The 15,785-nt window shown below is 35.4% G+C and overlaps 1 protein-coding gene across 1 annotated transcript; it reads left to right on the forward strand.

The window, feature by feature from the left end:
* Positions 1-1,867: 1,867 nt before the first annotated feature.
* Positions 1,868-15,144, forward strand: LOC140432130 (dynein axonemal heavy chain 12-like; the record flags this gene model as incomplete). The annotated part of the gene is made up of 3 exons (XM_072519969.1): positions 1,868-2,196; positions 9,493-9,823; positions 14,924-15,144. Coding segments are annotated over 3 exons (881 nt in total), but the record flags the coding sequence as incomplete, so codon positions are not given.
* Between the last annotated feature and the right edge of the window lie 641 nt (positions 15,145-15,785).

Raw genomic sequence — 15,785 nt, forward strand, 5'->3', positions numbered from 1 at the left:
CGCGCTATCTCAGAGTAATAGATCTAAATCAGACTTGCCTGTGATTTGGAAGTCTATTCATAAAACTTGAGTTTAGCTTCTCTTTTTAAGAACTGGTTTGGTCATTATTTCATACCTAAAGTCGAACTTTATTGTCAATCTAAATAAATTCCATTTATAGTGATGGTAATCATCGACAATGCACCACGTCATCCTCTTACTCTCGAGCTCTACCTCGATGAAAGTTTTTGTATCTTTAAGATATTCATAACATTACATTATAATACTAAAAGCCATGGGTATTGCGCGTGAAATATCCAAAAAATTAGGTTAAAGAAAATTTGATTTCAAATACTAAAATCGGTATACATAAAAAAAAATGTAATTTCTCGGCTTCCAATGAAGCAATTTTTTTGATTTTTTTAATACGACGTAAATCGAATAGAGCCATCTAAAAACGCATAACCAAATGCCAGTGATGCTTTAGTTTTGTTATAAATAAATTTATTTATTTATTTATTATCCAATCGTCAGGGACGAAAATGCCACGGAATCTCTAAAGATCTATAAAATAAAAATTCATTTATTTATAACAAAACTAAAGCATCTCTGGCATTTCGAAATACATTTTTTAGATGGCTCCATTCGATGAACGTCAGTTTCTTTTTAAAAAAATTATAGTGATGGTAATCTAATAGGTGATCTCATAAAATCATTTAAATGTATCACATTTCCATTAACCGTTTACTATGTAACTTTCATTGTTAAAGCCCAGTCTTCAAAACCTTTGGTGTGAAATATTGGTTTTGATTTTTGGCAACAAATGTGAGACATTTGAAATATGCCTAAAAAATGCCGAATTTAAACTTTCATTACAAACGGTCTAAAACACTGCTTTTTTTCGATTACATAAGCACGTTTTTATAAACTACACTATTTCAGCTACAAACAGCAAATGCCATCTTTGTGGAAGTATTTTCGAGACTTTCAATCGTTTGTAATGTGAAAGTTTAAATTCGACGTTTCTTGGGCTTATTTCAAAAGCCTCACTTTGGAGCCAAAAATAAAAATCAAAATTTCATGACACAAGTTTTGAAGTTTCTGCTTTGAGAATAGAAATTCCATAGTAACCGGTTAATGGAAAAGTGATACATTTTACGCGCTATCTCAGAGTCGTAAAAAAATGGCAAAAATCGCGCAACGTTAAAATGCAAAAATTGCATAAGAAAGCTGCACCCTTTGCATTTAAAACGATTTTGATATTTATTGATGGGACTTGGGAATTGCAAGCAGTTCATCAGGTTTTCTATATTGATGATCAAAATTTTATCAGCACTTATCTTGTATAATCGTCATTGGTAATGGAATTAATTAAGGTGATTTTGTACATTAACTGCCCCTTTATTAATAAAGGTAGTTCTTGGGATTCGGCCAGACTATATGAGCTGAAGATAGGGATGACATGATTCCTAAAGTGATTATTAGTAGTCTGTATGCCTTAATAAATACATGCATACATATGGAATAAGAAGAGAGTGGTCCCACGTGAGCTTGTCTCAAAAAGTAAGAGCGCAGACTGGTGACCAGTGCAACTTATGGTCTCCTCTTGCTTTTAGCAGCCTCCATACCGACTACCAATAACTCAAACGTTATACTACTTGGATCAAGCCGCTACTATTTTAACAAACTAATACGTTTATTACATTTCTACCTAATGTGTTAGATTTTACTTTTAATCATAACCATAACTAAATATAACAAATATATGTACTTACTAGACGTATATAGAAGTATTAGTATATGCGTTGCTTATAAATATGAGACACTTTATCACATTTTTTTATATTACCTAATGTATGATATTAATATTTTAAATATTAAATCTTAGGTTTACCTGAAGAAAAAGTTGAAATAATTACTATAAATCCTAAAGCAATAACGATGGGTCAGCTCTATGGACAATTTGATCCGATATCATACGAATGGTTTGATGGAGTAATAGCAACTACTTTTCGCAATTTTTGCACGGACCCTAGTGCTAACAGAAAATGGATGATTTTTGATGGACCCGTTGATGCAATTTGGATTGAAAATATGAATAGCGTATTAGATGATAACAGAAAATTATGTCTTATGTCTGGTGAAGTTATGTCAATGACTAATGCGATGTCTCTAATATTTGAAGTGATGGATTTGGAACAAGCATCTCCTGCAACGGTAATGTCATATGTTTCATGATTAAAATCACTAATGATATACATTATACAATAGGGGTCATGGGAAAAACTTCAAATTTGTTTCAGCTAACAATATAAAAAAAGCATAAAGTTAAGTAAGGAAACTAATAGTGGTTTGGAAAAAGTTACAAATAGTGGTTTTAAATATTGAATATTATACATATAGTGGATAAGAAAGGATAGATTCTTAATAATAAGTTTTGTAGTGTTTAATTTTTAGTGTAGTAAATGTAAGAGTACCACACTGATTATTTCATCATGGAGATAGCTTTAAACAAATATAAGCCAAAAAAAAAAACAAATAGGTACATCCCTAGTAATACCGTAACAAAAAAGTGTATGACAAAATGCGTCGAAAGAACTTAGAAAGTTCAAATGCTTCCACGGATTATTGTAGGGAGCGTCATAAATTTTATTGATCTTAATCTGGGGCTACATGGTTTTCTAATGCTCAAATATAAGTCATTAATAAAGTTATCAAAAATATCAAAATTATATATACAAATTATTTTCAAAACAAACATTGCATTTTATTTTTCTACTAACACATATTCTGATATTTTTTTCATATTTCATAAAAATGATATTGACATTTATTTATCTTTAAATAAAATATATAGCATGCGATACATTGTTAAAACTTCATACTCCACCTATAAAAAACCAAAATTTAATAATATTAAGATAGTCTTGAGACTTTAATATGTAATATTGTACTTTACATTAATTTTCTTGTCGTGTGTGTATTTTTAAATTCGTGGTAAAAAATGAAATTCTATATCTCAATGCGTTTATTCTATGCAGGAGAAATTTGCATAAGTGATCATATCATCATATTATATATATATATATATATATATATATATATAATATATATATATATATATATGTATTTATTGTGTGTGTGTGTGTGTGTGTGTGTGTGTGTGTGTGTGTGTGTGTATATCTGCTATCCCATGTTAGCCTAATGTTCTTCAATGTAATTAAACACAATAGTTGTTAAAACTGGTGTCGAGAATAAAAAAATATATTGTTACGATAAAAATCCTGGCCTAAAAATAACTGTAAAATATATGATGACTAATATTCTGTTTTGTTGTAGAAATTTCGCCGGAGGTTCTAGATTCAAATTATGGTGAATTCTCCAACTAGATGCTTCTCGATTTTTCGATGCAAGACAATGCGATCTTTCGATGCTGTTCTAGTATATCAGGATTTCGTATATAAATACAACATTTTTATATGGAGGGCCAGTTAATTCTCAAGACCCGCGCTCGCGAATTGTTACGTACGGATATAATAAATTATTGTCAGATAAGTTAATATAAATAAAGAAATAAATTAAATCCGTAAGTGTTATAAATATTGAACCTTTTAATAAATTCACAACAAATGGTGTCAGAGTGAGATCGAACATAAATTAGACTTATAATAATAATACAAGTGAATATAAAATAAATTGTGAAAATGGCTACGATTTATGAGCTGACAGTGACTAATTTAAGAAGACATCTTGAAGACAGAGAATTATCTTCCACCGGAAAAAAGGCTGAGTTAGTCCAACGACTAAAGAACGCTTTGCTAGAAGAAGGACTAGATCCAGAGACTTATATATTTGAAGACAAACATGATGCTGTCATCTCGTCGATTTCGAAATTGGAGAACAAAGTTTCTGACGATATTTCGAAAGTTTCTTCTGATGTAGCCAAAGTTTCTGGTGATGTAGCCAAAGTTTCTGGTGATGTAGCCAAAGTTTCCGGCGACATCGCATCATTGGAGAACAAAGTATCCGGCGACATCGCTTCTTTAGAAAGCAAAGTTTCTAACGAGATTTCTTCTCTGGAAAGCAAAGTATCTGCTAACATCTCTTCGGAAATCTCTAAAGTCACTTCTGAGATGTCTGCCCTGGACGATAGAATATCTTCGTTAAAAAACCAAGTTGCTGCCGATATGTTGGCCTTCGAAGAAAAGATATGGAAAGAGATGGAAAAGAAGATGGAGGAAACCGGGACAGCAGAGAGAGGAAACAATCCAATTACAGTGGAGATAAAAGAAGACGAGACGAAATGTAAGTTGGAGACACGGCCGAAATTTGAAGGAAGTGGAGGTTCTATTCATGTTAAAGTCCCAACTTTCGACGGAAAATCATCATGGAACAACTACATGAAACAGTTCGAATCAGCCGCAAGAGCAAATGGATGGTCTGAAAAAGAAAAGGCGGTAAACCTGACTATCGCTCTTCGAGGAGATGCCTTAGATGTGCTTCAGACCATAGCAGTAGAGGAGACCGATGATTTCGAACAACTGAGAAAGAGGTTAAATATGCGATATGGCCACGAACATTTGGAGCATGTATATCAGTCGCAGCTTAAAAATCGTAGACAGAAGAAAGATGAGGCTCTTCAAGAATATGAGGTAGATATTGCCAGATTAGTACGATATGCTTATCCAACAGCTCCCGAAGACATGATGGAAAAATTGGCCGTTCAAACGTTTATTGATGGTCTTCGTGATCATGAAATGCAGAGAACACTACGATTAGCTCGTCACAAGACGCTGGTTGATGTCTTATCCGCCGCCCTCGAATACGAGTCAGCTACGCAGGCCTCTGGTGGGTACAGTAAAGTTAGGACTGTAAAAGAGGAAGGAGATGAAGATAAACTTGACCAGCTCGTTAATATGATGAAAAGCATGACATATAAGAAAACGACGACCATCAGATGCTGGAATTGTGGCGAAATAGGACACGTGCGAAGCTCCTGTAAGCACCCTAGGTACGACGCAAATCAAGAAATTCACCATCAGGAAAACTAGAACGGGTCAGCCTTAGGGGGGCAGCTTCGACCCAGAACTTTTCCAAAGACCCTCTCATACTAATAGCTTCTTTGAAATGTCGTGAAGATAGTGTATATGTAGATGGAGACATAAATGGTAAAAAGCATACGTTGTTGGTGGATACCGGAGCGACCAGAACCATTATACGCCCGACAGTTATAAACAGCCGAAAGAAACTGTTACCAACGAGGTTGCGACTTCGGACCGCTACAGGTGAAAATGCTAACATTCATGGAGAAATCCAGGTACAATTGGGAATTGGAGCAGAAAAGTTCGTCCATACTGTTATAGTTGCTGACATCGAAGAGGATGTTATATTAGGAATGGACGTAATGAATATGCAGGGATTCCAATTGGATTTTAAGAATAAGGTAATCAAAGTTGGCAACGAAGAGGTATTTCTCCATCCACATAATGACAACACTGTGCAAGCAGCCATTACAGAAGATACAGTCGTGCCTGCGAGAAGCGAAACGATCATAGTAGCGCGACTACAGGGAATTGTAGACGAAGGGACACCTGTTATGATGGAGCCTTGGAACCACGACGATGAGGTTGGCCGTGGAATCATAATTGGAAAGGAATTGGTGACTTCGGCCAAAGAAATTCCTGTGAGACTTATCAATGTCAACGACTACCCAGTGACCATCAAGAAAGAGACAAAGGTAGGAACTTGTGTACCTACCAAATGGTTGCAGTTGCAGGACAGTCTCTAAATCAGATGGAGAAAAGGAAATTAAGGGAATTTCTTCGGCAGTATCGTGATATTTTCGTACCGTAAGGAGGAAAGACGGGAAGAACTACCGTTGTTAAGCATAAAATTGATACTGGTAATGCTAAGCCAATTCGTCAAACAGCTCGACGATTACCACAGGCGAAGAGAGAGGAAGCTGAAACGATTGTTCAGGAAATGAAGAAAGACGGGGTGATAGAACCTTCTACGAGCCCATGGGTCTCTCCGGTGGTCCTGGTTAAGAAGAAAGACGGAACGACGAGGTTCTGTGTGGATTACCGTTTGCTGAACAACGTTACCAAGAAAGATAGTTATCCTCTGCCTCGGATCGATGACACATTGGACACATTGGCTGGAAGTAAATTGTTTTCTACTTTGGATTTGAAGTCTGGATACTGGCAGGTAGAAATGGACCCAGTAGATAAAGAAAAGACAGCCTTCACCACAGGATCTGGATTGTGGCAATTCAACGTTATGCCATTTGGACTCTGTAATGCTCCTGCGACATTTGAGAGGCTTATGGAAAATGTGTTGAGAGGGTTATCTTGGAAAACATGCCTGGTTTATTTGGATGACATAATCGTCTTGGGGGAGACATTCGAAGAACATCTGAAGAATTTAGAAAACGTTTTTAATCGACTTAAAGCTGCCCAATTGATGTTAAACCCCAAGAAGTGCCAGCTATTTCAAGGTAAAGTCAATTATCTGGGTCATATAGTCAGTAAAGAAGGAGTGGCCGTGGATAAGGGAAAAATCGATTCCATTAAGGAATGGCCAAAACCAACTGACAAACATCAAGTGAGAAGTTTTCTTGGACTATGTACTTACTATCGGGCCGGAGTTAGCCACAGAAACGCTGATTCTCTTTCCAGAAGGCCATGCTCAGCAGAGTGTTCCCACTGCAACAAAACGGAATCCAAGGAAGCAGCAGTGCTAAGAACGACGATTGTCAACGACGACTGGACGCCTACTAAGATCAGGGAAGAACAAGAGAGAGATCCAGTTATACAGAAAATCCGAAAATGGAAAGAGGAAAACCGTCGACCACCTTGGCAGGAAATATCAAACCTATGCTCAGTAGTTAAGACGTATTGGGCCCAGTGGGACTCATTTATCATCGAAGATGGCTTGCTTAAACGAGTCCTGGAAAATGATGACGGTTCAGAGAAGAGAAGACAGTTGGTGATCCCAAAGAGCAGAATAGCCGAAGTACTTCGTCAGTTACACGACAGTCCATCGGGAGGGCATTTTGGTGTAAGGAAAACCCTTCAGCGAATTCGGGAACGGTTTTATTGGATGAACAGTTCCGACGATGTAAAAGACTGGTGTAAGAAATGTACTATTTGTGCCACGAGTAACGGGCCTTACCGAAAAAGGAGAGCTCCTATGAGACAATATAATGTTGGAAGCCCGTTTGAAAGAATAGCTTTGGACATCGCTGGGCCATTTCCAGAAAGTGAAAATGGAGGCAAGTACATGCTGGTAGTAATGGATTACTTCACTAAGTGGGTCGAGATTTACGCACTTCCAGACCAGAAGGCCGCCACCGTTGCAGATAAGTTGATCCAAGAATATATCAGCCGATTTGGAGTGCCTTTGGAGATCCATAGTGACCAAGGCAGGAACTTCGAAAGCGATCTATTTCAAGGAATATGTGATAGACTAGGCATGAAGAAAACAAGAACTACAGCATATCATCCGCAATCTGATGGTATGGTAGAACGGATGAATAGGACAGTTGGCAAATATTTGACAAAGATGGTGTCCGATCATCAGCGAGACTGGGACCAATACCTTCCGTTCTTCACAATGGCCTACAGATCTGCTGTTAACGAATCAACAGGCCAGACACCAGCGAAAGTCCTATTCGGACGCGAAATGCGACTACCTTGTGATCTAGAGTTTGGGTGTCGACCTGGAGAAGATGTAGCAGGTGAAGATTATGTGATCGAATTACGAAGAAGAATGGACGATGTACATGAGTTGGTCCGTTCCCACCTTCAGATCGCTAGCGACCGAATGAAGAAACGGTACGATACACAAGCCGAAAAGGGTTGCTTTAAGAAGAACGACAAAGTATGGCTGTATAATCCCAAGAAGCGAAAAGGTTGTTCTCCCAAATTGCAGCAGTTTTGGGAAGGTCCATACCTCATTATGGAGAAGATCAACGATGTCATCTACCGAATAAGCAAGATTCCGAAGGGAAAGCCGATGATAGTACACCATAACCGGCTGGCGTCTTTCGAAGGTGACCACGACGTAGATGAAGAAGTGGAAGTAAACCAAGTCCACGATGTGTCTGACCTCACGTTTGAGGAATTCATGGGTGCCTATGGAGGTACCGGTAAAGCGAGACATGGTGTTACCACTGAAGAAAAGCAAGATCTACTAGCGCTCCCCGATGACTACTCGCTGGCCCTCACCATCCCGGCCAGTATCAAAGACGCACCAGGGTTGGCATCCGTCTTTCGAAGGAAGTTTGGTCGAGTTGCAGAACTTCAATGCCAGGTGCCAGCTCCCGGTAAAACCTTGAAACTCCAAGATGCATCACGTTACCTTTTCTACCTGGTAACAAAAGACACTGCCCGTGACCAACCTACCTACCGAGATGTATGGGAAGCCTTACTTCAATTGAGAGAGCACGTACTAGAGTCCGACGTGCAAAAGTTAGCCATGCCAAAGTTGGAGTGCCGCCAATTAGATTGGAGGGTTATCCGAAATATGGTGGAGGAGATCTTCAAAGACACCGAAGTCCAGGTGTTAGTCTGTTGCAATCCGCATAGTTACTGGTGCGGAGAGAAAACCGTCCCTTGTCATTTTTATACAACTGGAAGTTGTAAAAGAGGGTCCAGTTGCCGATACCAGCATACAGTTCCGGTTCCAGTCCCGACAAGGTTCCAGGAGGAACCATCTTTTAAGAGGGGGGCAATGTTACGATAAAAATCCTGGCCTAAAAATAACTGTAAAATATATGATGACTAATATTCTGTTTTGTTGTAGAAATTTCGCCGGAGGTTCTAGATTCAAATTATGGTGAATTCTCCAACTAGATGCTTCTCGATTTTTCGATGCAAGACAATGCGATCTTTCGATGCTGTTCTAGTATATCAGGATTTCGTATATAAATACAACATTTTTATATGGAGGGCCAGTTAATTCTCAAGACCCGCGCTCGCGAATTTGTTACGTACGGATATAATAAATTATTGTCAGATAAGTTAATATAAATAAAGAAATAAATTAAATCCGTAAGTGTTATAAATATTGAACCTTTTAATAAATTCACAACAATATTTTAAAAAGAGAAAACGTATATCTTGCTTGAACGTAAGAAAAAAATACTAAACATATAGTTGGTATGGATTTCTGATAAAGAATAAAAGAAAATGTGGTAGAAGTTCTTCGAACGAGTGGTACGATGGTATCATTGATATTTCTAGTTAATGAAGAGTGCCGCCGGACGAATGTATTTATGCTCTTTAAGCCAGATATAAAATTAAAGTAAAGTTTTCTATAATCACTTAGAGGTAATTTGGCAAGGGAAAAAGTACAGGTTAATCCGATAGCGATGCAAATATACATAGGAATGCTGCAGATAAAATCTATAAACTAGCAGCAGCACTCGATGTCTATATTGTTAAAACATTACTTTAAAAGAGAGAAATCAACTTAAAATAATTAAGATAATAGTAATTTTTCTATTTTAAGGTTTCCAGATGTGGTATGGTATACATGGAACCAGTAACATTGGGTTGGGAACCTTTTCTTCAATCTTGGATCCCTACTTGTAATCATTTATGGTGCCCACCTAGCAGAAAAGATTTTATTGATAGTATGTTTAAGTGGATTGTGCCTCCTTCACTAAATTTTATGAAGAAACACTGCACTATGTTCTGCAATCCAGGAGATATCAGTCTAGTTTTGAATATGATGAACATGTTTGAAATGTATATGAACGATGCAATTGCTAGTAATCCTAAGAAGGAGGATCAAGAAAAATATATGGAATTTTGGACACAGGCTGCTTTTATTCAAGCAGGTATATTAAAGAGGTTCTAAAAGTGTTTTTTTGTGGCATGTTTAAGTTAAATATTATTCTATATGGGATTAACCAGAATTAATAGTAATGAGAATTTCATTTTAGATTTGTTTTGACGTTTCGGTCACCTATCCGGAAATCGTTTTCAAAAAATTTAGTTAAAAATTAATAATAATATTACCCTGAAAATGTTTATAAATTGGTGGTGAATAAAGTAATCAGTTTGACTTACTTGGACCCGATTGGAGTCTTTAGCCATGTCTTAAGTGAAATCCTGAGCGATGTTGTTGTATTCTCGAATTGATATTAAATTTTAACCTTTCTGTGATTATGTAGTTAACTATATATGATATGTCTCTGACCTAATATTAATTTGTTCTTCTTGCATACAGCGTCTCCTGTGGAGGTTGCTGATTAACATAGCTATTTGAACTTTTCAAAGAGCTGCAAGAATAATTCGACCGATATTATTCACGGATGTTGTGCAGCCAAGAAATTCTTCTACGCTTCTTCGTCCAACTATACAACGATCTTTCCTTGAATTATAAGTTGTAGGAAATCATATCTTATTTCTCTAAAGACATGGCCAAGAAACCCAAGTTTTTTCTTCTTTATAGTAAATATAATTTTAGGTTAAGTATTTAGCCTTTCCAGCGCCGCCTGATTTGTAACTATACGTCCAGGAGAATCTAAGAACGTGCCTGTCGACCCACGTTTCAAAGGGCTTTATCTTTTTACGGAGTTTCTTAGTTAGTGTCCAGCTTTCCACACCGTATGGGAGTATGGAAAACACATAATATCTACCATTCTTATTCCTAAGAGTCATAGAAAAATAAAGTGCTGTTAAAAGTTGTTTCATATTGACGAACGCATCTGTTCAATGTGTAAACAAATTTCTTCTGAATGTTGGTTAGTGCCGTTGACAGTAGTTTAATATTTTTGTACTGAAAAACACCTCCAATAACCTGTCCATTAAAATTGTCCAGAATAATTTTTATTTTTTTTTAAGAGAAGATCATTTTGGTTTTCCTGATATTGATATGTAAACCGTCATACTAGCCATAGATACTTTATCAAAGAGTCTCTAGAGGTTTCCCAAATTGTTGGCTATTATAGCTGTATCTATTGTTGTTTACCAGAGTTGCATTAACCACGTAGGAATAGAATTTATACATACATGTACGGATGCTCTAAACAGAGAAGCACTAATGGTAATTCGTAGTGACTTTTCGTTCTACGTTGTGCCACCACAAATAACCAAATAAAGCCATCGGTGAAATTTAAATTGACCGGAGAATTAAATTAATAAATATTAGTACTCTGTTGTTGGTCGTGTTTATTTTTATTGCTCTAAATGGTAAGCAACCTTACAGTTTTTTTAAAAATCAAGTATATTTAAATCTGTTATACATGGATTAAGTAAGTTACTGTAATCTTTCAAACGATTACGTTATGTGAATTTTTGATATCATGACCAATTCTTTGTAAAACTGGGTAGCTCTGTTTACCATCCATATTGTATTACTTCACATGTAAGTCACTTTTATACATTATTATCTCTTTTTCACCCATTATGAGAAGCCACTTTCTGGTTTTCTCTTTTAATTAAAAGAACATTTCAATTCCCCAATACTCTTACATATATAGACTGATGCTGTTTTGTAAATACAAAACGAAACGTTTCCGCTAATATGTGGAATAGTTAACATCTAGCTTGTTTTTTTTTTTCCTCTTATCTGGCTGAGATCTTCAAGAGTGTGAAAGGGATTTCACCCCATTCCATATTGTTTTTCACTACCTACTTATTGATTTTGACAGTTGTTGCTTCTTATATATATATATATATATATATATATATATATATATATATATATATATATATATATATATATATATATATATATATATATATATATTAATGTGATATTAAGAATTTTAATTTTAAAACTTTACAAAAAAATATATAAAACATTATTTAAATTTTTGATTTATGATTTATATCACACCTTTCAATTTTGTTATCTCAGGTTTTACTCGTACTTCAATATCTATACTTTATAGCTGATGGGTTAGGTTCAAAGAATAATGGAATAAAACAACACAATATGATATGAAAATAATGTAATAAAATAAACTGATTAAAATACCTCCAAAAATTATTAGCATACAATGTTTATCAAACAAAATTCGTTCTACGTACGTGAACCTTCAATAATGCATGGATAATATAATACCAATACAATCTAAAATCCAGCTTATTATTCTACATAAACAAATCAAGTAATATTCAGTGTCCTTCCTAATGCAATTTTGGTATATTGATTGTACCAAGAAAAATTTGTATGAATTATCCAATTCTCTCCACAGCTCCGTGTCCCCTCTCAGAACAAATTTGATCTCCTTCGACTATCGACAACTTATTCACACGTTACTAATATGATATAATATTATTTTACCCAAAATTCTTAAATTAAATATATTATGAATGTTTCTCCCGTTGAAACGCTTCCTCTGCCTTGAGTTGTCCAATTCCTCGTTCTATGCAAAATTAACTATCAGTTCTCAGCAGCCTCCTAGGTAATTGGCAATATTAAACAAGATATTGCAATTTAGTGTCTTCAATGCTCTCCTTCGAATGCACGTACCTTTCCAATGATGCCAGCCTCTTTTCCTCTCGCCAAACTTAATCGCTCGTTCCGAAATAAACAGCGATACGTAGAATACAAGTAGGAAAATTTTACTTACAAATTTGTACCAGATCAACTACCGTCGGATACACTTACTTCACCAACTCACAACTTATTCTTTATCACTTCCTACCCCTGAAGACCACCTCGAAAACCAACCATTTACTTTAAGAAACTGGAACTAACTACCTCTCTCATCTCATGTATCCATCCATCCAACCTCTCATTATACACACCCATCTCACCACTTTCCAAATTCTCGGCCAATCAGAAATTTGCATACCACTCCCCACATAAAATCAGTAATACCTACAAACTTTCCTAATTCATATTATTTCTACAAGGACACTTAATTTCTACTGGGTATTTACAGATTCCGAAAAACCATGTAATTATTAACTATTTTTATTGTCCTGTTCATGGCGCAAACCCGGATTACGGAACACTTTATGGCTTATGGGAAAAAAACCATCGTTAACTTCTATTCATTGTACCCGCACTATCCACTCGTTATATTTATACAAAAGATTATTTATGACCAAGATTACCTTTGGTTAATTCCAGGCAGTTTGGAGTATCTTTACTTTCTATAATCTCTGAAATATTGATTTCATCGTACATTTAATATTTTTACTCTTCAATTTTGAATACCACAACAATATATATATATATATATATATATATATATATATATATATATATATATACATATATATATATATATATACATATATATATATATATATATATATATATATATATATATATATATATATATATATATATAATTTTTCCAATTGTTGCTACGTCTCTGCTACTAGTATAATTTTTATTTTTAAAAGATGTTTTTATCCCCCGAAAACTCAACAAATTCCGGGTAACAATAATTCAAACAGGTGGTTTTAATAATAGATATTTAGAAGTTTTCCTTCACCAAGCCAAGGCATTGAAATTATAGTTCAAATATAGTCAGTAAGAATTTAGAATCCACCCAGGGTGAATTTATTAGTATCAACTTGCACATCAATCCAGCAAGGTCTGTATGCTTTTAGTTTAGAATAAAAACTCTAGCGTATTTTGTATAGTTATGTATGTTTTGCTTATAGTTTAAAAACTACACGTTTCATAAACGCTTATTGTTAATTAAGTTTATTAAAAACAGGAAAAACATCCTTAGTTCATATTTTAGTTAGACCTTAAAACTGGATCAGTGCTGTGGTGTTTTGTGCCTCGGATTTATGTGAATAGAATAGTGAATCGAAGGTTTAAATATAAAAACTCTACTTAAAAAGTTTGGCCAGACCTTAAGTTAGTTATAGTAACAAAGTTAGTCATTAAATTGCATATTTGTTAATGCTTGTATTCTTTTATTTCCACGTTAGTGAGTGATCTTTCGAATTGTAATTTATTACATTGCCTATTACGCTCTAAATTGTAGCAAGATCGCCATCCTTATTTATTCTTCATTTTCCTACAATATATATGAGTTTGACGATACGATAGGATGAAATGTAATGAGCGAACATGCGAGCAGGGTCCCCAAACCCTGAAGTATGTCTATTTTTACCGCAATGGTGAAAAGTATCCGTTCGCTACCCCGCGACCAACATTAATTCGTTAGTGTTCGTATATTTTACTTGCTTACTTCTTTTTACAATATGCAGCAGGATCTGCTAACCAATTACCTCAAAAATTATTAATAATTTTTAATTAAACATTTTTGAAAGCGATTTCCAGATTGGAAATCTAAACGTCAAAACAAATATAAAATATAATTTTCATTACATTTAATTGTGGTTTAATCCCTTATAAAATAATAGTAAGGTACATTAAGTGACTATAAACTTTGTAAAATATTTCTTATTTATGGTTCCGAAGTTATTTTTTTGTGGCTATTTACGTTTTAATTATTATTTTTTTGGAATTTATCATGTACATATAACTATTTTGTCTGAAATTTTGACTGATATTAGCAATAGTTTTCAAAATACAAAATTTTTGTATGAGCGATGTTTTTGTATATTTCATGCAGAGCGACGAGAACTAATTTACATCTATGATAACCTAATATAGAAATATAACATAGATTGCGTGTCAGTCACATGATTTGCAGGAAAAGCGACAAGAGGAAACTCCCTATTTTTATGTTAACACTGGAGAAAGAGGATGTGGTGAAGGCTAGGCGCACCACCAACTTAATGCACATAAAAATAACAATCGAGGACCTCAGAAAGCCAACCAAGCCTACACAGTATTTTAACTCCAAGGGCTACCACCATGCACGGAGAGTGTGCTTTAAAGCGTCAAAATGTGTAAAATGCGATAAGGGCCACCCCAGGAAAGAATGTCAGACACACTGTGAACAAATGGCAAAATGCGCCAACTGCCAGGCCCCACATCCGGCAAATTTCAGAGGATGCCCCAGATGCTCTACCTGGGGAAGATCCCAGAGTCAACAAACTCCGCAGAAAATGTGATGTCGTAGCAATACAGGAAACTAAGCTCACGAACACCATCAGATTAAAGTTTCCTGGCTACGACATATATAGTAACGACAATATAGAAAGATCAGGAGGCACCAATGCTAGTAAAGAAAAGAATCAGACACATCAAAATCCTAACTTCACAGCTTAATAACATGAAAGCTAAAACAATCAGAGTACAAATAAGGCAAAAAGAATTTAGGATTACCGCCGCTTACGTAAAACCTCAGGATCTACTAATCGATGATGATTTTAACGCGTTCCTAAACATAGACGAACAAACAATCATAATAGTAGACCTAAATGCAAGATCCCCCGTTGGAATAACAAAGCTACGAACAGAAACGGAAGATTATTAAACCACTATATAGAAAACAACGACGACACCCTGGCAATTGATCCAACACACTAGCCAGGAAACGGACTTCCCACCCACATCGATATTGGAGTCGCCAAAAACCTAGGACTATTAACAAAAAACGACACATTAAATAATGAAACAGCGGACCACATCCCATATTACTGATATTAGGAATACGGGAGGAACAAAGTAAAACTAAACGGATTAAAAGAAAAAGAAAATGGACCAAGTTTAAGAGACTTGTCATCACTTGAATATACAACGTTCTAGTGATAAACAACCCACAAGATATAGAGGATAGAGTCCTAGAGTTTGATAATATCATACAACAAGCACTCATAGGAACAGCTCTACAGGAGGAAATAGAAATACACATAAGAAGGTTTAAAAACATATCATAGGAGATAGGAGACATGATAAGGTAAAAGAAC

This window comes from Diabrotica undecimpunctata, unplaced genomic scaffold (assembly GCF_040954645.1).
Source record: "Diabrotica undecimpunctata isolate CICGRU unplaced genomic scaffold, icDiaUnde3 ctg00002931.1, whole genome shotgun sequence".
Classification (NCBI taxonomy): domain Eukaryota; kingdom Metazoa; phylum Arthropoda; class Insecta; order Coleoptera; family Chrysomelidae; genus Diabrotica; species Diabrotica undecimpunctata.